The sequence below is a fragment of the Palaemon carinicauda genome, chromosome 21 (assembly GCF_036898095.1).
Source record: "Palaemon carinicauda isolate YSFRI2023 chromosome 21, ASM3689809v2, whole genome shotgun sequence".
In the NCBI taxonomy this organism is placed as follows: Eukaryota; Metazoa; Arthropoda; class Malacostraca; order Decapoda; family Palaemonidae; genus Palaemon; species Palaemon carinicauda.
The window spans coordinates 32,973,527-33,001,372 of record NC_090745.1 but is presented as its reverse complement, the minus strand read 5'-3'; the positions used below and the strand labels follow the sequence as shown (position 1 = coordinate 33,001,372).

Sequence of the window (27,846 nt, the reverse complement as noted above, 5' to 3'; positions counted from 1 at the left end):
TTTGACCCCGAACCTGATCCCGTGGTCGGTGCAGCGGAAGCTGTAGAGGAAATCGTCTCCCTTGGCAAGTCCATGGGTCTGGAGGTCAACGCAGATGACGTTACGGAACTCGTCGCCGAACATCACGACAAACTTACCACGGATGAGCTCACTTTGCTATGTCGGAGAACATGAGTGATGACGAGGAAGGGAGCGAGGAGGTAGAACATGTGTTAGGGTCAGTGCAAATAAAAAAGGTGTCAGGAAAATATCAAGACGTGGTCGACTTCATCGACAAATACCATCCAAAGAAATTGCAGGTTTGTCGTGTAGTTTCTCAATTCGATGATGTTTGCCTAACTCACTTTCGAAACATTCTGAAAAGCCGTATCAAGCAATTATCTATCGATGCTTTCTTTAAAAAAACTGCGAAGCAAACTCGCAATGAAGAGGATGTAAGTGAATCGAAGAAAACGGCAGAGTGAAGCGGAAGAAAGTGAAACAAAGAAAACGGAAAAGAGTGAAGCAAAAGAAATTCAGTCAATTTTAAATGTAGAGAGTGATAGTGATTAAAATTACGTAATCATCAAAAAGAAAAAAAGAAAATGTAAAAAAAAAATATAAAATATAAAAATTAAAAAAAATAAGCCAAGTTATGTTAAAGTTCACTTAGTGTAAGTTAGAATAAGTTACGGTAGTGTACGTTTATCGTAGTTAACCTCTCTACCTCCTCGCCGCCCGTCCGTCTCCTCTCTGCGTAGCAAGACTAACAACACCTGCGCTGGAGTTTCTAAGGTAAAGTGACGCTAAAAACCCGTTTCTTATTTATCATTTTTTTGCTAATTCTTCTTATTTACATGTCTATTCTTCTTATTTACATGTCTATTATCTAATTTAGTGTTCATTATTCTCATGGGAAAATTATGTGTAGTAGTTTATTAAGAAGTTATCATAGGTTTTTGGGCTCAACCGCGAATTAATCCTATTTCAATGTATTCTTATGGGAAAATTTGTTTCTACATCCGAACATTTTCTACATCCGAAGTTGGTTCTGGAACGGATTAAATTCGTATGTAGAGGTACCACTGTATATATATATATATATATATATATATATATATATATATATATATATATATATATATATCTATGAAAGAGAGAGAGAGAGAGAGAGAGAGAGAGAGAGAGAGAGAGAGAGAGAGAGAGAGAGAGAGAGAGAGAGTGAGATCTAACAATAATTTATTCTTTTGGGGGGGGACTCTTCTGCCAACATCAGGTTCGTGCAGAAAGTTTCAACAAGGGTCATACAACTAGTTGATGAAAGACATCTACCTGAAAGAAATTATCAACTTCTCAGTGTCTCACTAGGTTTAGACATTGCTAGTCTAGTACTGACTCCCAGTCCGAACACATATACATAGGTCTGAGCATCATCCTCCTTCCAAAGAGATTAAGTGTCGGAAATGGTATTCAACAGATTGCTTAAGATCACTGTTGGATGAAGCTGAACATTGTCCTCAAATATCCTCGGAGAGTGACTCAGTGAAAGAGACAAGTTACGCTTCAGTGCCTGCTCTTTGTGGTAAGGATTACTAGCTCGGTTTGGATATAGGCCCTGATCGGTCCTATGCTAATCCAGTGGAGATTCCTTCCTCGCGTGCAAATCTTTCCTCTGGGAGGAGGATTTCTCGGCACCTCTCAGATTCTATTAATCCTGATCAGGGTCCTCTGCATGCTGAGACAGACAACTCAGAGATGGATTTCACCTTTATATAGGTGTTCGTGCTCAGTAGAGAATTAGACGAAATTGGAGAACCGTCTTTTAAACCTACGGAAGAAGGTTGTACCTCGATTGACATGTGCTATGGGAATCCACAGGCTTTTCACCCCAATTTGGAACTACCTTGGTCCAGGCTCACTCAGGTGCCTTGAACAAGGTAGACATTCAGATTGCAGGACCTAGGAACTTGCTGTGGTCAATTCTATTAAACAAGGTTCTTCCTCCTGTCCTCTCCATGCATTGTAGATTCATACCCCGGAAGATGATTCACCCACTCCTTTGACAATTGTTGTTGCAATGGCAAGCCTCTTGACCATTGGTTAGAGGCGGTCTCCTTTTTTATTATGTTCCACCTTCCCTTATACAATCTGATAAAAACATTTACATGCCTTATTCTCTCTGGGAGCTAAAGCAGTCACCTTTTTTTAGCGATCCAGTTGGCCAACCAATGGGTGAACATGATTCTCAAGTGGAGAGATGCTATTTTTCTGGCTGTGTGGGATGAAAGGTCACCCTTTTGTTGTGGTATTTGTCAGTTTTGGATGAGTCAATCTTGTTCCTGCAACAGGACATTAAGGCAATAGAAGTGTGATGGAGGAAGGAGAGTCAGGATCCCCTCATACAATGTGCTGAGGCTTTTATGGGATGAGGTATGTCAAGACTGCTGTGCCCAGGACTACTACTTCTGCCCCAAGACCGGAACTAAAGAAGCAAACGACCACGTGATTGTTCAAGACCGCTCCAGCCCCTTCTTCTTCAAAGAACGATTTGAAGAATCCTTCACCCTTTCAGTGTCTTTCTGGCCAAGCCAAGCAATGAAGTATGAAAAGTAAAGAGGAGCGGGATGCTGAGTATGGCAATCCCCTCCTCCAGTTATCACGAGTTGGGGTTGCCTGTCAAGCAATTGGGCAACCTTTCTTCAGCTCTCTCCCTCAACTTTCTTGAGTCTCGATGACATTTCATGTTTTCTCCAGGATCGCCGAAATCTCTGGTGCTTGTGGCGGAGGCCCCCTCCGATAGCTCTGCACTTTGCAGCAGTGGAGGGGTTTCAGAGTCTCAATGATGAGCTGGGCAATGGTGGTGGGGGGATTATTCCCCCTGGCAGGTTCAACCATACCACTAAGCCCAGTTCTGAGACACCAGACTAAGACTGGACCTCTATATAAGCCTTCTCTTTTATTTCAGTTTTCTCTTCTTGCTTCATATGAATTCTGTTGAAGACCATTATTAGAACATTGACCTGTTTTTGCATATTCTTCAAATTTAGACGCCATCACCCTCTAGCAGACCCCATTGGGTGCGGACTTAGTCTGTTAAGAGTCGGGCTCCAGTGATTCAGTTTTAAGCCATCCCATATTTGAGGATAATAGGGGATGCCATGCATTGGAGCCGTCGGTGGGAGGGGTAACTACACACATTGACCAGTGCACGCCCACCTAAAGAGAGGCAGCCCCTCTCTAATAGAGGACTGGTCCCCGCTGAAACCTCTTATTATGTTAAACCACATGGGATAGGAGGACTGACATCCTCTGATAAGAGGTGGATAACCGGCTCGCTCCTTCTTTGGAAACCAACCCTCTGGTGACGACCTGAAAAATACAAACTTGGACCTCAGTACAAACTACTCCAACTCAGGTTCCAATATGGTAACGTTAGAACCTTATTTATGTCATGTAAAGAACGATTATAAGAAAACATTAAGAGTAGAAGAGAGAGTAAGAAATGATGACAGGACAGAAAAATATAGAAAAGCAGAAGTATTAGCTGGTCACTATGAAGTAGTGAATTATAAATTTATTTTTTGTATTTTGGAATTAGAAAATGGAAGACATGAGCATGAGAATGTTTTTAAAGCTAATAGGGCAATAGTGAATATACTATGTGGAGGGAAGCCAAAAATTCTTCCCCAGGAAAATGGAAGGTTTTTGATCTAGAGACTCTCCCCAATATAAAGCGAAAGATTAAAAGCACTTTCAACATTGGATGGTCAATAGTGTCAAATGCGTTTTGCACCCCATTTTCAAACGGAATAGGGGTGTAATATATGCTCCAGAATTGCTAGACTTAGAGGAAAAAGAAATTGAGGATGAAATGAAAAGTCAAGGAGTAGTAAAAGTAGTTGGAATGAGAAAGAGAGTTGGAGAACAACGCATTCCTCTTGCTACTTTGATTGTAACATTTGATCAATGTAGACTATCAAATGTTGTTAAAGCTAGCTGGCTATCTTTGAAGGTGAAACCATACATCCTTTCACCATTGCGATGTTATCACTGCCAAATATGTGGCCATTCAAGCCAGAAGTGCAAGGAAAAAATAAATAATAAGCCAGCTGTTTGTGCCAACTGAGGAAAAATTAGTCATGGACCATGTACAGAAAATCCAAGTTGTATACATTATGGGAAGCACACCCAGCTACATCTAAAAGCTGTGTTAAGTTTATTTTTGAAAAAGAAATTCAAACCATTAGGACCATGGAAAGAGTTACTTTTAAAGAGTCTCGTAAAAGAACTCTTAAAAAATAGAAAAGGCTAGGGCAACCCTTTTCACTGGTTTTAAAGAAAAACTTGCCAAAGCGCACTGATGAAAATATTATGCTTACTTCCAACCTAAAGAAACATATGAAAGTAGTTAAAAAAAAATGAAAGTCCCATTGAAAATTTATATCCAGTAAGTGTAGAAAAATCAAAACATACCCAAAGATCTGAAAGATATTCAAAAGCTATCTACTCCCATTGCCTGATCTGATGGAGGTTCCACTTAAAATCAATTTACTCGGTGGACCTATAGTGGGGAAGGTGCAAAAACCTGGTTGCTCACAACCTTTTAATAAAAAAAGAGAGAGAGAGAGAGATCTCCATCTCTCTCGCCCCCTTTCACAAGAAACATCAAAGTCATGACTTCAAATATATATGATATCTTGTCTGCTGATGTTTTTGATCAACTGGAAGAAAACTTAAATAATCAGAAATTCAAGTTTAGGTCCACCATCCACCGCAACTATTAGATCAAAAGGACACAAAGAAAAAGACAAACAAATCCCAATGTATCAAAATCCTCTCTAGAGGTACCACCGGAAATTAGTGTTAGATCAAAGATTGCCAATGGGAAGACTTCATAAAAGGTGTCTTCCAAAAAATATACCATAGTTTTGTTTTCTCCATTCCGCAATGGAATTGTCAGGGTTTAAGGGCCAAATATGGAGAACTTAAGCTCCTCTTACATGAGCATGCCCTTATAATTATATGTCTACAGGAGAGCAAGCTCGATGCTAATACTCCTTGTCCTCGTGGGTATGTTAGCTATAGGACACCATATGATCAACGAGCAGGGAGCCATAAGAGAAGTCTTATATATGTTCACCGAGATGTTTTGCAAATATCTTTGTCTATCTGTACCCTTCGGCAGGCAGTGGTTGTACAGATAGATACAGGGAGAAAATACACAATCTGCTCTCTTTACTTGCCTCGAAATGATAACATCTCGTATGATAATTTATTGGAGGTGATTCGACAACTCTTACAATCTTTTCTCTTACTAGGAAATTTTAATAGTAGACATCCTTTATGGGGCGATGTTTTGCCAATGCAAAGGGTAATATTATATCATTAATTATTGAGAATGAAGATATAGAACTCCTTAATACAGGAGAGCCCACACACTTTCATGTTCAGACAGGTACCTTGTTATACATTGACCTATCAATTGCAAGATGTAACTGCCTTCTCGATTTTGATTGGAAAACATTAGATGATTGGCATACTATAGTCCATTTCTTTTAGCGAGGCAGATTTGCACCGACTCGCAACAGTGCCCTTTTAGCTCGGAAAAGTTTCCTGGTCGCTGATTGGTTAGAATTATCTTGTCCAACCAATCAGCGATCAGGAAACTTTTCCGAGCTAAAAGGGCACCGCTGCGAGTCGGTGCAAATATGACTCGCTAAAAGAAATGGACTACAGTGATCATGCACCAATCATTATAAACACTAACAACGGTCCACCTTTACAGAGATCACCACAATGGAATCTTGACACGCGGACTGGGATAGATTTCGTGAGCTAAGCGAAATTGAAGGGGATGCAGTACAGTTTGAAAGTGTTGATGATGCCATAGACTTACTGAATGGAACTCTTCATACAGCAGGAGTCAGTTCATTTCCCAAAACATGGTTATTAAAATGACGACCAGTTCCCTAGTGGTCTTCAGAACTAACTGTCCTGCACAGAGCCTCAAGAAGGTCTTTTCACTCAATTGCGCAGACGCCGTACTTAGAAGAATTTCATCATATACAAGAAATGTAGAGTACAGTTCCGTCGTGCCATGAAAGAAGCTAGGTGCCAGTCTTGCTTGTGTGTTTTTGTTTCCTCCATTAACAGTAGAACACCACCATCTTCTGTGTGGAGGAAAGTAAAAAAGATAGCTGGCAAATTCACCCCAAACCCACCTCCAATGTTAAAAGGTGAATGATTGGAACAGTTGAGGTTAGCAGTGCCCTGGCTGATCATTTCTCAAATGTATCATGTAAGTATGAAGCAGCTCCTGGTAACCAGTATAGGAGCATTGAAGAAAAGAAAATTTTAAATTTTGCAACAGGAAGGGAAGAGTCATACAATTCTCCTTTTACTGAAAGATAATTTGATTCCACACTTGCTACTTGTAATGATACAGCCCCTGGACCGGATGGTATTCCATATGAAATGATTAAACATGTACCTGTCAATACCAAGTTATTTATTTTTAGCATTATTAGCAGAGTATTGCATGATCGTAGTTTTCCAAGTGTTTGGGAACTAGCCATTATTTTAGCCTCTTTAAAACCCGGTAAGGATAAGTTTTTAGCAGCAAACTATCGATCAATTGCAATGACATCTTGCTCATGTAAGATTATGGAGAAGATGGTCAATGCAAGACTCTGGTACCTGGAAAAGAAGGGTATTTTATTACCTATCCAGTATGGATTTAGAAAAATGCACTCAACGACTGATTTGTTGATACGGCTTGAGTCCTTTATTTGTGAAGCCTCTGCTTCCAAACAGCATCATGTAACAGTTTTTTTTTTTTACCTTGAAAAGGCATAGGATACTGCATGGAGATATGGTATACTTGAAATCATTCATAATTTGGGATTAGGAGGAGAGCTACCATTGTTCGTTCAGTCATTTATTTCACATAGATTTTTTCACGTGAAAGTGGGGGAAACTCTATCAGAGAGAAAATGTCAGGAAGGAGGAGTTCCCCAGGGTAGTGTGCTAAGTGTAACCATATTTGCAATAGCCATCAATGAGATATCCTCTGTCGTTCCCCAAGATATTCTCCCAACACTGTTTGTAGATGATCTCTCCATATCATTTGCTGAAGCTGGAATGGCAATGGTTGAAAGAAAACTACAACTCGCTATTGACAAAATTTTTCAGTGGTGTGATATGAATGGGTTTAAGTTTTCGACAAGTAAAACTACTGTTGTCCATTTCTGTCTTATTCCGTGAGTACATCCAGACCCTGATATGTACATCAAAGGTCAATGGATCCCATGTGCAAGTGGAGCTAGCTTTTTAGGCTTAATATTTGATTGTAGGTTGACATGGGCTCCTCACTTAAAATCATTAAAAGTAAAATTTCTTGATGCTTTGAAGCTTTTAAATGTAATGTCCCATACATTATGGGGGGCCTTTATTTTTTGAAAAATTAGTTATGGATTTGAAATATACTCCTCAGCCACCCCAAGCTGATTTAAGATTTTAGATTCTATACACCATACTGGTATCAGATTGGCAACAGGAGCATTTAGAACTTCGCCTATTCCAAGCCTCCTTGTTGATGCTGGAAAATTACCGTTAGACATTTACTGGAAATCTTCTATTATTCGGTATTGGTTTAGGTTGCAAATACTTCATAATTCTTTAGTCTGTCAGACTGCAAGCCTTGTAAGGCAATCAACATACTTTGAGTTTCACCGAAAATCCCCTCAACATTATGGTTTATGGGTCAAACAATTGACGACAGTCTTAATATAGTTAGAACTAAGGTGCTTCAATTTAAGGTATCATCAACGCCTCCATGCAAATTACCAGAGGTATCTTTTTGTAAATATTTTATTGGAGTTAAAAAGAATATGTCTGACTTAGAAGCCAGGTCTCTTTATGGAATATGTTGTAGAACATAAGGAATCAACTTTTATATATACTGATGGCTCCAAATCCGATGCTTGTGTTGCATTTGGAGTATATAGTAATGATTTTTATTGTAGAGGTACACTTCCTTTAACAGCTTCCATATGTATGGCCGAACTATACGGCATACTAACAGCTGTTGAAAAAATAGCGTTTAGTGATGCAAGAAGTGTCCTTCAAGCTCTAGAAGTTTTTAATTCAAGTAACTTTTTCAGTTTTAAAGATTTTAGAATGGCTTTTTATTATTGGATTTAGAGGTATAACAGTTCAATTTTGCTAGGTTCCATCACACGTAGGTGTGTCTGGAAATGAGAAGTCATATTTACTAGTAAAGAATGCTGCATCTGAATTGCAACTAAGAAGGTATCCCATTCTTTGTGATGAATTTTCACCCAACATTAAGAATTTGATTTCTAATAATTTGCAACAGCATTGGGATAGTTTAGTTGAAAATAAGATGTGAGAAATAACGAAGGTTATATCCCCCTGGAAGTTAAACACGATGCCCCAAAAGTGGGAGACTACTCTTTGTCGTCTCTGCATTGGTCACACTCGGTTGACACATGAATATCTGCTTACTGGCCAATACCAGCCATATTGCGACAACTGTTTAGTACTCTTGACACCGAGACATTTGTTGACCAAATGGCCCACTTATAGTTGTGAAAGAGATAGATATCTGTTCGAGGTGAAGATGACAGGTTCATCCTTGCCAAGATTCTTGGACATGATACCATGCTAGTGGTATTTTTAGCTTTACTTCAGTAGCAAATCTTCTGAAAGCTATTTAATTTTTGAAATAACATCTTTGCTTTTATGATTTTAATTCTTTTATTCTTTATTTATTATAAATGATATTGGCGTCAATTATCTTTGACGTCAGGATGCCAGAAAACCTCAAATCAATCAATCAATTAATCAATTGTGGCGGAGGTTTTGGAGATGTTAGACAAAACTCTTTAGAAGTTGTTTGATATGAGTTAATTGTCTTCTACAGTCGAATGTTCCTAGTGGAGAAGTCGACAGGAAGTTGGGGACTGGTTATCAACCTCTCTCTGGATAACTAGTTGGTTCTACAAGATGCAGACAGCAAACTCAGTTCGTACAGCCATCAGAAGAGGGAACTTCTTACTTTCTATTGAGCTATATGACTCGTATTTTCAGATACCCATCCATTGATCCAACAGGAATTTCTTCCGCTTATTGCTTGGCAAAGTGATGCATCAGTTCTATGTCCTGTACTTTGGACCATCCACAGCTCCACAGGTGCTCACTCGAGTGTTCATGCTAGTCCCTGTTTTGTTCCATTCAAACAGAATTTATCTTCTAAGGGGTCTTGACTAATCTTGTTGTCTTCAAGAAGACGGTTGTTCCAGGAATGAGACAGACTGCTAGTCTTTGTGGGGATCATTGTCATTTGGAAGAAGTTCTATCTATATCCTAAGAAGAAGAAGAGACGATCGGAGTAACTGGGAATATTGATAGACACGTCAGCAGCGAAAGTGTTTCTGATAGACGATCTTATAAACAGACTAAGGGAGAATGCACTACCCTCTCTTTCAGATCAGTAATTCATTGATACGTCAGTAGCAAGTGTCTTCTACGACATCTTTTGTTGTTTCAGAAACTTGTTCCCCTATGGGTTCCTCCACCAGAGACTACTAGAGTGGTGTCTGAAGGATCACTGGTCAGCTGTCACTGATCCTCCTCATTTCTTGTTTCGGATGAATGTGGCAGTTAGGGAGGATCTAAGGTGGTGTTTGAACTCCAGTTCCAGTCCAGGCAACAGCGAAGGAGGATAGCATTCCAACCTCCCTAGAGCAAAGTGGAAGTTTATACTTTTCCACCTTTCTGCCTGAGTCATTGGGTCATCAACAGAATGTTAGAGACTTTAAATGCCAGGATAACTCTGGTGGCTCATAAGTGGCCACAAGTCGAATGCTCCACCTATCTGCTGATGCTGCTTAGAGAGGTACTGAGAGAACTTCCCCGGTGGCCCAACCACCTCTGTCAGCCTCACCTTCAGAGATTCCACAAATCTGTGGCGTCCTAGTCACTTCACGCATGGCATCTCATCTGACCGAAAGGCTTTTTGCAAGGCAGTGCGAGGGAGATGTCTGGATATTTGCACAGATCCTCTACCACAGCACTCTACCAGGAGAAGTGGCCCATCTGTGATTGGTGTTATAAACAGGATATTTCTCTGGGCGGAGTCTCTCTGTAACTAATTACTGATTTCCTTGTTTTTGTTTGCTGAGAGAAGTAGCTCTTAGTTGCTGCGATAAAGGGCTATTGCTCATCTCTGAGCCCGGATCTCAGACTAAAGGGCTTTTGGCATTTCCATGTTGGGGGACCTTCCATGCTTATGAGAAGCTTTCAACAGTCTTGTCTTCCTAAGAAACTTAGACCTCCAGAATAGAACATCAAGAAGGCCCTGAGATCTCTTAAAAGAGCCCCTTAAGGAGGCGTTATATTGTGATCTTACTCTGAAGACTCTATTTCTGCTTGCCATGGCCTCAGCGAAGAGGGTGACCGAGTTACACAGCATAGAAGGAAGGTGGTCTCCTTTTCATTTGTTCCATAGTCTGTTGCAAAAGCAAAGAACTCAGCGATGCAGGTTCCATGTTCGAGACCTTCTTTATCTCCTCCCTTAAAGAATTGGCTGGTGATCGAGGTGATCTACTTCTTTGTTCTGTGAGGGCATTGTGATGCTAACTCAAAAGGACAATGCTTCATATCGAAGCATCAGGGACTATCCCTAAGGCCTGGGAAGGTGAAGAAACCAATCTCCTGGAATACTATTAGGCCTTCTGTAGGACAGGTAGTAGCCGCTCAACTGGTGGTGTAGCCAGCCTAGCTCCCTTTCAGGAAGAGTAGCATCTCTTCTTGATAGCAGTTGCGATGTAAGTCTAGAATGAAAAGTAAAAAATTTTTCCTTTCTTCCCCTCTCTTGGGATGCAGCAGTAGTGCTGTTATGTTGCTGAACTGAACCAGATGCAAAGAGCAGGTAAGTTATGCACCTGTGTAACTTATCTTTACAATTTGGTATTTGAAGTATTTTCTCCATCCTCGGAGCAAAGTGGACTATCGACTTGTTGTGTACACATTCATTAACTATGTAATGCCTATACACTGGACAACATATCACGTACTTGTAGGATATAGATTCTTCATCGACTTACCATTTATGGTATTGGCCCACCCTGATGCCTGTTGCATCCTTATGCACAGGAAGTTAGGGGGTTACCAGGAGTCATGACTTTCATTCCTTAGGACCAAAGGTCGTTGACATTCCCCAGGTCAGTTAACCAAGCCTGTATTTGTTATAGAAACTTCCTCTTTCCTAAGTGATTTTTATTTTTCCTAACTATACAAACCTGAGGAGGTTGCTCTACCTGTCAGGCGAGCAGGGTTTCCCCTCCACCTGGTAACCAAGAATATTTACATTGATAAAAGCCTAATGGCCATTTCAGCTTTGCTGACATCATACTTCTATTAAAGGTCTCAAGTTTCCTTAGTTATGAAAAATACAAATTACTGGAGTATCATTTAATTTTGCTGGCATGATAGTTCGCTCAAACTTCGAAAATTCTATGTTAGCACAGTCATAAATTTGTGGATTTTCAATTTCAGCCATAGTATTATCCCCCCAATCAAATCGTTAAAAAGAACGTTTGCATAATCATGATGCTGTTATGTATATGTGTTAATTAAAGTGGTCTGTTTTGTAGTAAGAAACTGACATGTACCCTGTTATAATAAAGTGGTTGAACTCATGCTGAAATTCAAATAAAAAAAACAGGACTAATAATAATGTCATACACATGCTGAAAGGATTTGTCACAAACGTGCATACTAGTATTTATTAGTACATGTAAATATATCAAAAGGAATAATTCAAAATTAGTAAATAAAAACGTTATTATGAGTGAGTGCCAGTAAAATTAATTATTCAGTTTAAGCATAAGTGGGAGGCAAAATAATATGGTCATTTTTGGATGTTACTTTTATAATGGCGTGGACTTAAATTCATGCAAAATATCTTACGTGAAATAAGCAAAAATTCGTCCTGCGTGAACAAAACTTATTTCACAGTACTTGATAATTTGTGATATTTTATGGCAAGTTCAGTATTTTACATCTTTGGTGGTACAGTCTTTCTTATAGTGTGAATCCTCCCAGTTTTGTGAACTGCTTGATGTGTGACTACTTCTCCCAGGTTGTTTCTGTTTCAAAGGCTCTTGTGTCTTATCATTCCTACTGACTGGTTTCTTACTACTAGTATCCTTGTGTTTTGAATTAGGGTCTTATTTTCCTGTGATCTCCTGCTTGTGCATTCAAGACTTTTCAGCAGCTTGAACTACTCTTTATAAATCCCAAAAGTGTTGTTCATGCAGTAGGTGTTCTCTTCCGGCTTCATTTGAAGTGTCAATGACTATTCTGTCTCTAATAAGAGAAGTCCTGAGGTCCCGAAACTCACTTGAATTGGATGGTTGCCTGAAGTTCTTGTTCGTCAACATGTTCACTACTTTTCTAATTAGCAGAGATGAAAACAAACCTCTGGTCAGGTATGTCGAATTGAGATAAAAGTGTATTCGTAATTCTTCTATAATCCGAGTTGGTTTCTTCTTGTCTTCAGAGGTCAAGGTTGGGAGGAAATCTATTACTTTCTTGCATTCACCTCCCATTACTTTAAATAATAGCAACAATTCCCATCCCTTCACCATCTTTCTCCCCTTCCTTATTTCTCATTTTAGCTCTTTTATTCAAACCATAACATATCAGTTTAAAAAATTTTACATACGTTTATGAAAAATCCATTGATTGTTTTATTTTCAATTGCTTAACCTGCTGCAAAAGTCAGATCTTGAATTATCTATCTTGTAGAAATGTATTTAGATCTTGAAGGAATTAACTATAAGCATGGGAAATTTTCTTGAAATACTTACATGTATCAGTGATTTGGAAATATTTGGTTTTTATTAAAACATTGGCAATATTTCTTCAGCATGGTATCAAGGCTGAATGAACAGTTAAAAATGGACGATATAACTTACGATGATAAGCATAATTCAACTTTATATTCCCAAAGAACTATGCTTCCCTTGAGTCCTGAGAAGTTTGTTTGTCGTCGATTTGATTATAAAATCAACAAAAAGCCGCTGCCATGTAGGATGGTCCTGTAAACAAACACAGTTGCTGCTCTAAATCATCTATTATAGTGTTACCAAATAATACTGACTGAGGTGTATGGTAGTTAATAGAGGAAAGACAGATTAGCAGTTTGACGATAACATAACTTCAAAATAAAGACATAATGAAACATATAATATGAGGCTAAGCTTTCAATGTGGTGGAGCAGCAACAGAATGTGGAATGAATATATTTGATGGATTAATTTAGATGGGAAGCTGGATATTTTGGGTCTTGCTAGACAAACAAGAAATGGGGTAGAGAGGGGAAAGGTGCGGCACTTGGAAGTGTCAAAAAGAGTCTGAGGAGAACAAAGGAGAGATCACTAACGCGTTGGTCCTTCGTGAGGATTGTATGGGCAATTGTGTTTGTTACGGGGGAAGGGGGAAAGAAAGAATTTGTGACAGTGGGTGTACTAGGTTTAGAAATGAACTTAAAAGAATGAGAGGGAAAGAGAATCTATTAGGAATAATTTGCTTCAGTGTCTGGCTGGGTTTGGAGAAAATAAAATTGTGGCTGTGCTAGGTAATTTGAAAGTAAAGGTAGTTTGGGGGATGGAAAGGGATAGAGGTACAATGGTAAGTTAGTATTCTAGACAGGGACATATAAGGACCACATAAGCTTTAATCACTAAAATGAAGAATAAACGATTTGATAAGAACACTGGGACAACGACAGTCAAACAAATGACCTTTTTCTTAACATTTCCGTTATTCCGTATGCCCAAGATACCAATTTTTAAAAGTAGCAATCTATGATTCCATTAAGTCATTCATCTTTATGAAGTTGCTATTGATACCAAAATACTTGTTGGCATGTAGTCTATGCAAAATAGGGGTTTCCAGAAAATGCTTTGCAATATGATTACCGGGAATCTAATGTTCACTTAATACACAGCTTTAAGGTCAGATCAGGTTGGGTTAGTGTGTTCAGGATACAAAATCATTCAGCTATATTCTTTGCAGTCATCTTTCACTCCACTGACTCTTGTGTTTATATTTTGTACTTTGAAGTCTACATTATATAGGTCTGACCTTGTCTGACCTCCAAGTGCTTCGTATCAAGAAAGGTCAATAATTTTTGTATTCTTTTCAGGTGTCCAATGCCCTTGAGTGTGACATCTGCTTTAATGTCTTTTCTGATGATAATTGCCCAAGGATTCTCACTTGTTCCCACACGTTTTGTGGCCCTTGCATTGATGGAATCATCGCAACCCAAAAGCAAACATGTCCTACCTGCAGAGAGGAATTCGGAGCTAATTCAGCTGGAGACCTGGTGATTAACAGAAGTCTTCTTGTTGTTGCAAAGCAATTTTCAACCTTAAGTGTTAAACCCAAGAAGAAATTTATCAAGGAATCAGTCCAGGAAACAAAAACTCGTGTCTTGGGGAAGCTTAAAGTCCTTAATGAGATGAAAGGCGTTTTTACTGCCAGCGAAAGCCTCAGCGAGACGAAGGATGGACTCCTGGACACCAAGAAGGAAATTGGAAGATTTAAAAAAATGTTGAGAGCTACTGAACTCTCCATTGAGCTGATTCTGGGAAAGATCGATGAATCTGGAGATCAACTTGAAGCAGTGACTGACTTCGCTTCAACGGAACTTTTCTATGATGCTGAGGAAAAGGTCAAGGAAATTAAAGAAATCCTTCAGAAGAACCAAAGAGAAAGAGATGACATTACAAATGTGAGCTCTCTCTCTCTCTCTCTCTCTCTCTCTCTCTCTCTCTCTCTCTCTCTCTCTCTCTCTCTCTCTCGTTTATTGGATTATCATAGGAATAATTTCTTCTCATCTTATATATGAAATTTCCTCGAAGATTTAAAAACCAAAACACAAAAATAGAGATATACTGTATTTCATTGGGTCATTTTCAGATTCAATAATTATTAGAGCTTAAATGATTTTAATGCTATTTTTCATAAGCTTTCCTTGGATTTGTCCCCACAGAAAATTCTGAAGATTAAAAGGATGTTAGGACATTTTGCCGAAGAAATGCACAAGTTTGCAAGATTTGCTGTAAAGGTGATCGAAGGAAAGCAGATGGTGGCTGTGGTCGGGGTCAAGCCTACAAAGCAAATTTGTTGGAGTTATTATGAAAGAAAAATCCTACCAAAGGGTTTTCCCAGAAATGTACGTTGATTCCGATAAGAAAATAAGTAAGAATCCTTTGTCTTAAACCTTCAGAAGCCTTTGGCCATACTCACCATTAACTTTGAATAATTTCGTGATTGGTGTATTTGCTTGTTGGTTTGTTCCTTATTTTTGTTATTCAGAACTGTTATTCATCTAGGGTTAGGATATTCAAAACCTGTAGTCTGTTATAGGGTCCAGAGAAACATTTCATAATATTCCCTGAATGAAATGGAGTAAAACTATTATTCATTTATTATTGTTAAGGCAATTTTATTTTATATTTTATTGATATATATATATATATATATATATATATATATATATATATATATATATATATATATATATATATATATATAACGGATGTTGAGCGAAGCGAAAAATCTATTTTTGGGTGAGATCGCCATGTCGTCCTGATGGAAGTTCCTAAGTTAGCTTCAAAAGGATATATTATATACTACAGTGATATTCCCAGAGAGTTACCCTTCGGGTCCCAGAATTCTAACTCCTGGAGCGAATATCCTTAAATTTTCTCAAGGATATTGCGTATATCAGAGGACACATTCTTGACACATCACATAGCAGTCTCTACCCCAAACAGCGTTAACGATTCGAGGGGGGACGTGGCAAAAGAATAGAAGGGGGCCGTAACAAGGTTACCCCCGTTCCCGTACTACTATTGACAACCACCCCAGCGCCATTCCCAGGATGGCTGACATTCCTTGTAGCATTGAGCGTGGAGCTACAGATACAGTATGTCAGGGAGGGAATTGTGAAGATCTTTTCTTTTAAGAAAGAAGGGTGGGTCCATCAGGACGACATGGCGATCTCACCCAAAAAAAGATTTTTCGCTTCGCTCAAAATCTGTTTTTTGGGCTCAAGCCATGTCGTCCTGATGGAAGTATACCAGAGCATTAATATATCTGTGGATTTTCATCAGTGCCTTAACCTTGGGACAACCTTTCTATGATTATTTGGATCAATCGAGACAAATGACGTTACCGTTATCCGTCATTATCACTAATCATCTCCGATGTTAGTGTTTCCTGCCCCCTACAGAGTCATTCTAGACGGTAGAAAGGGGGGTCTCAAGGTAAGCATACATTGTATGGACAAACATAAGAATACACCAGATGAACAAACCGTATAGTAGTTTGTGAAAATTACCAAATACTTGACAGTGTTTCTTAATTCCATTGTTTGTGAGCATACAAATATATAAAAGTACATACTCTGGACTATAAACATGCAATTGTCGGGCGAGTTGGGACGCAATTATATTCTAATAGACGTTTACTAGTAAGTTAAACGAATGTAGCATGATAACGGAACTATACATGTAACCTATACAGAGATTATCTTTCTTTCTTGGAAAGCAAGAAATGATGAGTGCCACTTTCAGATTGAAGAGAATTAAAGACAAATTCTCTTCAAAATACCTGTACTGGTTACTTTTATCGACACTGTGTACTACGTACACCGGCACTAGTGCCATCTATATAATTCCACACCTGGGATTTTGAACAGAGCTAGTGTCACCATGGTAACACTTGATCAAAGGAGGTCACACCCTAAGAGGGATGACCTCTTCTCCCTTTAATTGACAGTTCCAGTCAATTAGCTGTTCATCGAAGAATTAGACGGTGGGTTAAGTATTCTACCCGACGTCACCACATACTGCTTCAGATCATGGACTTGATTAGCATAGTGTTTGTAGAATACTGTGGATGATTCTCACCCAGTATATGTGCGAGTACATTTGAAGACCAAACCATTGACTGTCTATAACAGTAATTAGGGGGCAGGTTTTAATACGCTACCTGCCACCACTACATAGTGTTTCAGTTCATGTACCTGTTTCGCATAGTGTTTGTAAAACACTGGATGATTTCCATCCAGTGTATGAACGAAGACGCTCAAAGTCCATATACTGAAAGAAGTTCAGTGATGAAGCAATCTTTCTCGGATCATGACCTGCGGGAGTACTGTCGGTATCCGCTCTACTAATAAAGTAGGTGAGCTTCGCCCTCAGTTGTTTTAGGGATAAATTTGATCCAGAGGTTTCTCCTTTAAAGAGCTGTCCTCCCCTGAAGTCTGAAGTTCTACGAAGATAGACCTTTAGACACTCTACAGGACATAGAGAGACATCTTCCTTCAGAGGGCAGATTCTCCAGGGACCTCACCTTTTGGTGGGTAGCTCATTCTTAGCGAGAAAGGATGGATCAGGGAAGAGATTCAGTTCTCCTGTTTCTGGGAACTGAATGTGGCCCTCATCCCTAGAGAGGGCCACTATTTCAGTAACTCTAGCCCCTGAGGCTATAGCAAACAGAAAAATAACCTTTTGGGTTAGATCTTTAAGCAAACAGTCTTCATTGTTCAAGGATGAGGCATAATGTAGGACCTTGTCCAAAGACCAAGAGATGGGCTTTGGAGGTGCAGCAGGCCTAAGCCTCGCACATGCCTTCGGGATTTTATTAAAGATCTCGTTCGCCAAGTCTACTTGAAAGGCATATAGAAGAGGTCTAGTCAAGGCTGACTTGCACGTAGTTATCGTGTCGGCCGCCAAACCCTGGTTATGAAGATGGATAAAGAAGGACATGCAGAAGTTCATTGAAATCTCTCTCGGTCCTTTTGCTTTTACGAAAGCAACCCACTTTTTCCATGATGACTCATATTGTCTTCTAGTTGACTTAGACTTGTATTCCTCTAAGAATTCTATATTGCCTATTGAGATCCCAAATCTTTTCTTAACTGCTAGGGCAAGAAAATCATGCAATGAAGGGTTTGGGTTCTCTATAATAAATTGAAGGCAACTTATCTCTGAACCTTCTGGAGTTGTCCCGCCTGGAAGGATCTCAGGATGTTGAGGACTCTCAGCAGGTAATTGGACCGGATGAACTGGAAATCCTAAGTCTATCCCTTCCATTTCAGAGACAAGATGTTTATCATTTAAATTAGAGGATCCTCGTATGGGGCTACATATCAAGGTAGTTCCTTGACAGCGCTCGTAATGAAGAGGTCGGATTGCAGTTCGGGGACTTGTTCCCATCTAGGAGAGAATAGGTCTGCGTCCATGGACCATTCTAACTCTATTGGCCTGAGCCTAAGTAGAGCATCCACTATCACATTGCGGATTGGTTGTATGTGAACTGCTGACAGGTGCCATCCCTTTAGGTAAGGGATGGCTAACTACACTTAAACTGTATGAGACGTTTCAGCATTGTCGATTGCAGTGTCTCGTTATCGCTTCGGAGTCCCAGATCAGCTGTAGACAATCTGATCTGCTTGGAGAGAGTTTCCCTACTCATAACTGGACCAACATGGTCTTGGGATTTTCGGGCTTTGACCTTTGTTAGGGAAGCGATTAAGGAAGGACCGCTATCGGTCTTTTTAGGCCTCTTCGAGCGTTTGATGCTTGTTTTTTCCAGGTTCCCAGCGCATCTTGCCGCCGTGCTCTTAGCACAGGGCCTACCTTTATTGCGAACTGGAGAGAGAACAGGGTTCCTCCCGGTTCTCGTTTTGGGAATCTGAAATTTATCTTTCATCCACGATGTTCCGGGGACCGGCTCATTTTTTCGGATGTTCATAGACCAGCCACCTTGGGTGCTGCCTACCCCAGCCTCTTGTCCAGGAACAATGTTGCCTGAACCTTTCTTAGGCTTAAATATTGCATGACTGTGTCTGCCAATTTCATGAAGGCAGCTAGGACTCTGTCTAGTCTGACGAGTATCTTCCCTAGGAAGTGCGTTACTTTGTGTAACCTGAATCTTAGATAGGAGGGGAAAGGGTGATTGACTGGAAGCTGCCGATAGACGACTTTCAGGTCTGGTAAGACTATAGGCACCCTTTTCTGCAGCGGGGTCCTTATGTTCAGGAGGATAAACCTCCTGGACTAGTTTCATTTGAACTTGTTGAGTGGCTATTAGTCCTGAATGACTCTGAATTTCCTTGAGTCCTTCTCGTAAACACACAACGGCCTTCCCTGGAATTCGGTGGACTAAAGTTTCCTTACCACCTGTGTGCTCTAGAGCTCTCAGGTAAACTCCTCCAGGAGGGTTTTGGATAATCGGAGGAGTAGAGGAAATGGTGGTAGAGATATCTCCACCTCTCAACTTAGTCCCATCTTGATTAGGCCATGGACCCAAGGATCGAAGGTCCAGCGATCCTAAAGGAATCTCCCTCCTACTAGAAGCATTCCTATGCTTCGACTGATCAGTAGGAATCTTTTTTCGACCATCTGTCTGTGATGTCTCGGTCACTACAACTGTGGATCGTTGTTGAACCGCTCGAAATGGATGTCCAGACCTCTCCATCTTCCTTTTAGGTTGGGGACCCACAACCTTAGAAGATTCTCTTTTTGAAAGGATGCCCCACTTTTGGAGAAGTCCTACTTTCTCCGTAGAAGCGTTCTTAATCGCTTCCTTGACTACCTCGTCAGGAAAGAGGTCTTTACCCCAGATGTTGGAAGATATTAGCTTTCTTGTATCGTGTTTCGCTGTTGCGTTAGCTAACACAAACTCCCTACATGATCTTCTAGCCTTTATAAAGGCATAAAGGTCTTTTATCAAAGTAGCCATATGAATTTTGGCTAAAACCTTAAGCATGTCTGGGGTATCTTGATGAACCGAACAGAAGTCTATGTAGTTCTGTAGAGATAAGGAGGCTGCAAGTCTCTCCTTTGTTTCTTGTTCGCCCTGTAAGAGAAACTCAGATAACTTTGGAAGATTTTCCTTAAATTGTCGACTGGCGATATCCGCCTCAAGTCTTCCTACTGAAAAGGTGAAATGGGCCTCCTTCCAGTTCTTCTCCTGTCTGGGAAATGCTAGTGACAGAGGCTCGCACTCTTTAAGTGTAGGACATGGTTTACCTGTCTCTATTGCCTCAGTGACATATTTGAAAGCCTTCTCCGTAAAGGGGAATGAAATTGAAGCAGAAGCAAGGAAGGAAGAGTGCTTGTTACCCGGTGTGGATATCTTCGACACCGAGTAACCCGCCTTTTCTATGCAGCTTGATAGGATAACCGTTCCTTTTTCTGATGTTGGTTCATCCTTCAGTCTAATGAAACAGTTCGGGAAAGCGTCAAAGCTTGGCCAGAACTGGATTTTGTCCAAAGGAACAGCACCCATCTTCTCCGAGATGTAGAGTTTGCCGTTTAAAATCGGCATTAGCTCCGCAAACCTCCAGGGATTGGTTGTGGAGCATGTCAGAAGGTCTTGATCTACGAGTCTTTTGTACGACCCTTTAGGAGCGACAAGTGGAGCTGCCAAGCTCTACCTTGCATTTTGCTTCCTGCTTTGTGTTCTGTTTGCACAAATTTTCTACTAGATTCTTGACTTGGGCCCATAACTGGTTCATTCCATCTAAAAGAGGGATAGAAGGTGGAGATATCGATGTCGTTGGCTCATGAGCCTGTTGGGACGGAGGCAATTCCAACCCGACATTCTCCCCTTCTTCCTGTGGGCGCTTTTTGACCTCCTTCCCGAAGGTTATCTGGCCATCGGGAAACGAACCTCGTGTCTGGGGTACCACTATTTCCTTACTCGCTGTTGGAAATAGTAACCTACGCATCTTGTCATTAGGCAGGTAAGGTCCCGGAGATATTTTCTGAAAGCCTCTCACCCAGTTGCGTAGTTTGAAACGAGCTGCATCCCTAGTTTCCACTGACTTGGGATTCTAGAAACCTTCGGACAATAGGGCCCGACATACTTTGCAGGCCTGCGGGTTCCAATACTGCAGGTGACCGGAAATAAGATTGCAGGGGGCCTGAAACCTGCATGCATTATGTCCGTAAAAACACTTACTCTGTTTTGCAGAAGACCGCAACACATGACATCTGGCATTCCTCCTGTAAAGAAAGGAAAACAAAATGAGTATACGATTGATTAACTCACTGATAATCAATAAATCAAAAGTCATATCTTGACAGAAAAGCTTAGGATATCAAGCTATAAAGGGATAGTAGGAAATACATACTTGTGTATCCCTTGCAAGCAAATGCTGGTACCTCCCCTCAGTATTAAGTGATAGGAATTTCCTTTCGAGGGAATTCCAACTGAAAAAGGGGTTTTCTAACCCCTAGGGATAGGGAAGTGTATACTTCACTGTCCCTTTCATACTAAATACTGTGGGGTATGGAAGACCGATTTCTCAGTCTGCTTAACGAATGTAAGAGCGGCTGCAGCATAAGCTCACATGAGGATACCCAAGATATGCTAGAAATAGTTAATGTATAATAATATTGTAGTTTTCTATTTGCAGTATGCACTATGTTGCAATATACTGGCTAATGTATAATTATATATAGTATGGAATGGAAAGACATATATTTGTATATATCCCACCCAACTTATTTGCTGTGACCCCCCTTACAAAATTAAAACATAGAGTTTCCTAATCATGGAGACTCAAGGGTAAGGGCTCTGCCCTTTAAGGGTTAGGAGTGTAATCTCCAGTCCTTAAAAATTTTAATATTGCAGGGTAACCTGAAGACTGATTACTAATCAGAATATTGAAGAATTAAATTCTTTCTATATGAGATTGGGTTCCACAAATATTTGAGTAGGAAATTCAAATATATTGGAAAAGCACTACCAGCATAAAATATACAGAAGCTTTCTATTTGCAGTATATCCTATACTGTAGAAATACTAACTACCTGTATAAACATATACTGTAGTACAGCCAGCATGTCGTCGGCATAGCTAGCTAATGCTAGCACATCTAGCCTGCTAGCTAAAAGAAAGAGAGATAGCATGGAGAACAGGCTACCTAATACTGTATATATATACAGTAAAAAGGGATGTAAAAGTCTACTATTACTACCTTCTCCAAAAAGAAGGTCCAAATGGATGGGGAGAATATAAAATTCAAGCTTCCATCCAGCTACAGTACTGTCGCCGGCAAGGATCTCTCTAAATCTTGCCGGCCGGCACCGCTGGCCAGTACTGCCGGCCGGCACCGCTGGCCAGTACTGCCGGCCGGCACCGCTGGCCAGTACTGCTGGCCGGCACCGCTGGCCAGTACTGCCGGCCGTCACCGCTGGCCAGTACTGCCGGCCGGCACCGCTGGCCAGTACTGCCGGCCGGCACCGCTGGCCAGTACTGCCGGCTGGCAGTACTAGTACAGTCGGCGTGCTGCCGGTTGAGCAGGCACCATTCTGTGCCGGCTGGTCAGCAGCACCCCGGCAGTAGCCACTGTTGCTAGCAGTTCAAGAAAGAACTGAAGAACCTTTATAAACAGAAGGGACTTCCCACTTACAGCCAACATGGCCAGCAGCTGCCCTAGTTGCCTGCCAGCAGTCACCATGACTGCTGGCCGGCAGTAGCCATGATTGCCGGCAGTAGCCATGATTGCCGGCCGGCAGTAGCCATGATTGCCGGCCGGCAGTAGTCTTTACTGCCGGCCGGCAGTAGTCTTTACTGCCGGCCGGCAACCAAAATGGCCGGCAGCTCACAGCTGTCATTACTGCCGGCCGACAGATGTTAAGACTGCCGGCCGGCAGCTATCTACTGTAGGAGGGGGAGTCTGGTCGATCCCGGCAACCCACCGGCAACAGTAAGGTTGCCGGGATCGCCAACATAAAGGGTTAGAAGGGAAGGGAAAGAGTGTCCTGTGAAAGGTACAGCAGGAGCCGACCTTAGCCTGTCCTGCCCCACCTAACAACTCCGTTCCTGTATTAGAACTATCCCAGGCGGCTAAAGAATTCTATTCCTTAGCCTAGGGATAGATAATACAAATAAGAGGTTGGTAGCACCCTCGCCACCACCTCGAAAGGAAAGGAAACTGGGTTGGAGTGCCAGTGTCCCCTAAGCATAAGAAGAATCTATTCCTCAGCCTAGGGTCCACTAACACAGGACTAGTCTGCTAGGTCACAGGAAGAAGGGTCATATTGTACAGACCCTTCAGGAGTGGCCTAGGGAGGTCTAGCCTCCTATGTCGGTAGCCTAACGTAGCAAAAGAATTCTATTCATCTTGCCAGGTAGCTACCGACCACAGACTAAAAACTCTGAGATTCTGGCCAAAACCCCAAAAACCTGCATCTGCGGTTACGAAGGAAGGGCAGAAAAAACCGTAGTAAAGTCATGCCTGAATTAAAAATTCGAGGCCGACCCGCTAAGGTTGTAGCCTGAGGCTACACTCAGAGGGAAGAGGGATTACCCTTAAACTCCATTTTTTGGGAGGGGTAAAGTTCATCCAATTAAAAGATATCTATCTCTGCATAATTGAAATCACAAGGGTAACCGGGGAGTGTCTTAACGTATAATAACACGCCCAGGTTAGGAACCTAGGCCAGACGAGATCTCGGTTACCTCACTCACCGAGACTCTAACTATACGATCGACATTGAAAGGAAAAATATGCACAATGTAAATATCTTTACAAGAATATATTGCCTAAATAGCTAACATAATAAAATATTTAATTAATGATATATGAAGCTATTTAAAAACCGGGAGGTCGTTCTGCTAACTAAATAGCATGCCCAACGAACGACAGCGCTCATAGCGCCTCCGGTACAGGCTAGCTCTAAACACAATAAATTACTCAAATTTTACTGTGAAAAGGAAGCTAAAAAACTATTCATTGTAAAGACCCAATACTCAACTTTCCGAAGGCGAAAGAAGTCGGAGAATGCATAATAAATCCTTGAAAATCGATTGAAAAGTTAGATCAACAGGGAACACCACTAAGCAAAATCGCTACAAAATTAGGAATGTCCACCATCCTGGGAATGGCGCTAGGGTGGTTGTCAATAGTAGTACGGGAACGGGGGTAACCTTGTTACGGCCCCCTTCTATTCTTTTGCCACGTCCCCCCTCGAAGCTTTAACGCTGTTTGGGGTAGAGATTGCTATGTGACGTGTCAAGAATGCATCCTCTGATATACGCGATATCCTTGAGAAAATTTAAGGATATTCGCTCCAGGAGTTAGAATTCTGGGACCCGAAGGGTAATTCTCTGGGAATATCACTGTAGTATATAATATATCCTTTTGAAGCTAACTTAGGAACTTCCATCAGGACGACATGGCTTGAGCCCAAATATATATATATATATATATATATATATATATATATATATATATATATATATATATATATGCATGTGTGTGTATAAATAGATAGATAGATAGATAGATAGATAGTATCAGTTTAACTTGTATATACTGTGTATATATATACATATATATATATATATATATATATATATATATATATATATATATATATATATATATATATATATATATATATTATATATATATATATATATATATATATATATATATATATATATATATATATATATATATATATATATACATACACATGTATATAGATAGATAGTATCTGTCTGTCTCTCTATAGATAAAATATGAATACTCAATCAAATGAGCATCCATTCTCCCATTATGACCTAATACACATCCTTTGTCTTCCCACTGACAGCACGAGGCCCTGATGAATTCTTCCCCAAGGGCATTCCTGGATCTGGCCATTAAAGGGACCTTTTTAGCAAGGATAGTAATCAAGGTGAAGAACGACGGTATTCAGGCCCTCAACTTCCTCCATGTGTGTACAGGATATGTGGGGAACACTTTTATCAACTCTCAGCTCTCAGCTGTGGTATTGAAGGGTGAAGCTGGTGAATATGTTCTTGTGAACATATATGAAACACCAGTAAGGAAAGTTTCTGGGAATAAGGAGAGACCAGGGGAGATCCAAAGAGGTACGCCACATAAAGCGGGAGAAGTGAGAGGATACTTATCAGATGGAAGTGATTCAAAGTTCTATATTGTCACCAGAGATAGTCCCAATGCTTTTGGTGACAATTGCTTTGGGATAGTGGAGGAAGGACTCGTTGCCCTGAAAAATGCTATCTTGTCGTATCCAAACATTACAGATATCCGGATTGTCGACAGCGGCGTCTTGCTGTCTCTGTAACTTTCGCAAAGATGAAACCTGGGTATCTGTCTCGTTCTTGTCTCACTGATATAAGATATTATTAGGCCTATGATAAGATCATCAGTCAGAATTTCGTCTTCCTAACCCTAAGGGAATTTATAACTTGTAGTCTCTGGGTTGAAGAATCTAACGAGATACCAGTCATTTCAAGAATTGTTTTTTAAGCTCTTTAAATGTACAAATGAAGAAGTTCAATTATATCTCTAAATCTTTATTCTTTTCCTTCTTACCACAATTATCCCTGCTCAGAGAGCTGAGTTCAAGATGGAAGAAGTTGAAATGTAGTTAAAAGTGTCTTCACACTAGAATAGCCATTCTCTTCAAGCTGGTGCTCCTCAATCTTCTTAGTACCAATAATAACCGCAATTAGCTTCTATTTATTATACATAAACTCTGTTATCTTCACCTTTAAGTGGTCCTAATAATTTGTAAGTTTATATCTTATAGTACAAGTACATTCAGATTCTCATAATCATTTGTTTGGGCGCACAAACAATTATGCATTGTTGACAAATTTCCTTTGTAATTATTAGTTGGAATATGACTTGAGAATGAGACAAAATAAGTCTGCTGAAATAAAATCAATGTTTCAGGTCGTACACTCGAGTTTCAATTCACCACCTGACTATTTTTATTAATATTAAATTTCTTATGATGATTTTGCCCTTTTTTTTTCCTTTATTCCATGACACCGATTTTCTCATTACCATCCTTTTTCTCTGACTTTCTATATATCCTATGTGATATGAATCCCCCTAGGAATGTTTCTTCTAATTTACTGGAATCACGTCTCGCTAACAAAAAGCTCAAGGAATAACAATTCTCCCCTTTCTTTCATCTCTTAGATTTACTTGATCCTATTGGTTGATCCTGTTGGTGCGGGATCACAATTGCCCGAACTCTTGCAAGCAATTGGAGACACGCATGGAAACATACTAAGTCCCTGGATATCACATAAAATACTTGAAACTAATTTATGTTTTTATTCTGTACAAATGAGTCGTTTCAATAGGAGCTAACTGCCACTGAGTCGTTAACAACATAGTTAATGATAGGTAGCATGGGAGGGCTAGTCCCACTCACCTGTCTGTCCAAAAGCTCATTTTTACCTTTAAACTAGTGACTGGATTTAGGAATTTGGGCTCTATAAACTTGGTGCCTGGGCCGGTGACAGTTTTTTTTGAGGGGGAAGTGTAACTTGAAGGACTCTGCTTTGTGTATATATGACAAATGTAAATTACTTTTAAATGCTATATCTGTTCCAATGCAAATACAAAACCTTTCATCCCTTGAAATAGGATACTTGTCATCCTTCCTGGAAGGTGACTCCAGCAACCACCAAACAGCTATCATAGGGATAATGTAGAAGCTTTTAGGGCTTGCTACACCAGTACCTGGTATGGAACCCAGTACTAGGTCATAGAAGCAGCCAATCCTTGTATTATCAGGGAATCAGATACCAGTAATATTGTAAAGGTAAGGGGTTGGGTATACATTCAACATCATCCCCTTGGAGGAAATACTTCTTCATAGATACTTGGTTACGAATCTTGCCATCATCAGATGTCAGTTCCAGCATGAAATGATACAGTAGAGCCAGTCATTCTACCTTTCAATATATACTGAAAGCAGACCTTGTAAGGCAAAAGTTGTCCAAGTTCTTTGTGGATATACTCCCAAATATGAAATGAAGCAAAGGTAGTCTGGTGTTTTCAGACCCTTGCCCTCAGCACCTGATACACTTAAAAGTTCTTCCTGAAGGCAACTGCTGTGTTGATACCCTTGAATTCAAGAGAAGTTCATCATGTTCCTGATTGGCAGTGCGATCTCTTCAGTAGCGCAACCGAGTACAGTCCTGCCCTTCAACAAGGTACACAACAGGTGGAACAGGAGGATTGCATCTTTGAATGAACAAATTCCACTATGTAATATGCCTACCTGCTATACCATTCAGCTGTTAAGCAGAAGCATTCACAAACACAAAATATAACAAACATTTACTACCAACGAAGTAAGAAATATTCAACTCTCAGGAAGAGCAGCAATGAGTATGTCTATACTCTTTGTGGCCAAAGATATAAATCCTCCCAGGTTCATCGCTCCTTTGGTTTCTCTGTCTTCTTCTGCAGCCACTTTTTTTCATCATACTCCTAGTCGTCACACAACTAGAAAACATATACTGGTAGTCCTTCTCGAGTTCAGTCGTAGGACTATACTTCAATGGTTTCTCTCTTACAATGGGGCAAGGCACACGGCGCTCCACCAACCTCATTACCCAGCAGGACTTCTACTCCTTCGGCAGCCAATGAATCCTTTACCGGAAAATCAAAATGACCTGTCACCAACTCGCATGACAGTTTCAAACGGCAAGTAGGGGTAACCTCCTCACCTATTCCCTTCAAAATGACCGAACTTCCTGTGAGAGACTGTTTCACCTCGTGTCACTTGACTATGATTACAACCTATGTCCCATTCAGAGCGGCTAACATACCTTCATAAATATAGGGTTTAAAGGCATCCACGCTGTTTTGGGTTGTCCTGTTCGTCATGTAAGCGTTTATTGGTTTATCTTCTTCGTCGTCCTTTCCCGATTGTTTCTTTGTCTTTGCATTCTGTGAAGTTGAATTATCCCT

At 40.4% G+C, this 27,846-nt stretch overlaps 1 protein-coding gene across 1 annotated transcript; it reads left to right on the top strand.

The window, feature by feature from the left end:
* The first annotated feature begins 158 nt into the window (after window positions 1-158).
* LOC137614822 (uncharacterized) lies at window positions 159-25,812 on the top strand. The gene is made up of 6 exons (XM_068344486.1): window positions 159-299; window positions 8,207-8,385; window positions 12,935-13,049; window positions 14,215-14,802; window positions 15,064-15,246; window positions 24,698-25,812. Exons 1-6 carry the CDS (start codon window positions 159-161, stop codon window positions 25,190-25,192), a joined length of 1,701 nt encoding a protein of 566 aa, XP_068200587.1. The 3' UTR covers window positions 25,193-25,812.
* The last annotated feature ends 2,034 nt before the right edge of the window (window positions 25,813-27,846 follow it).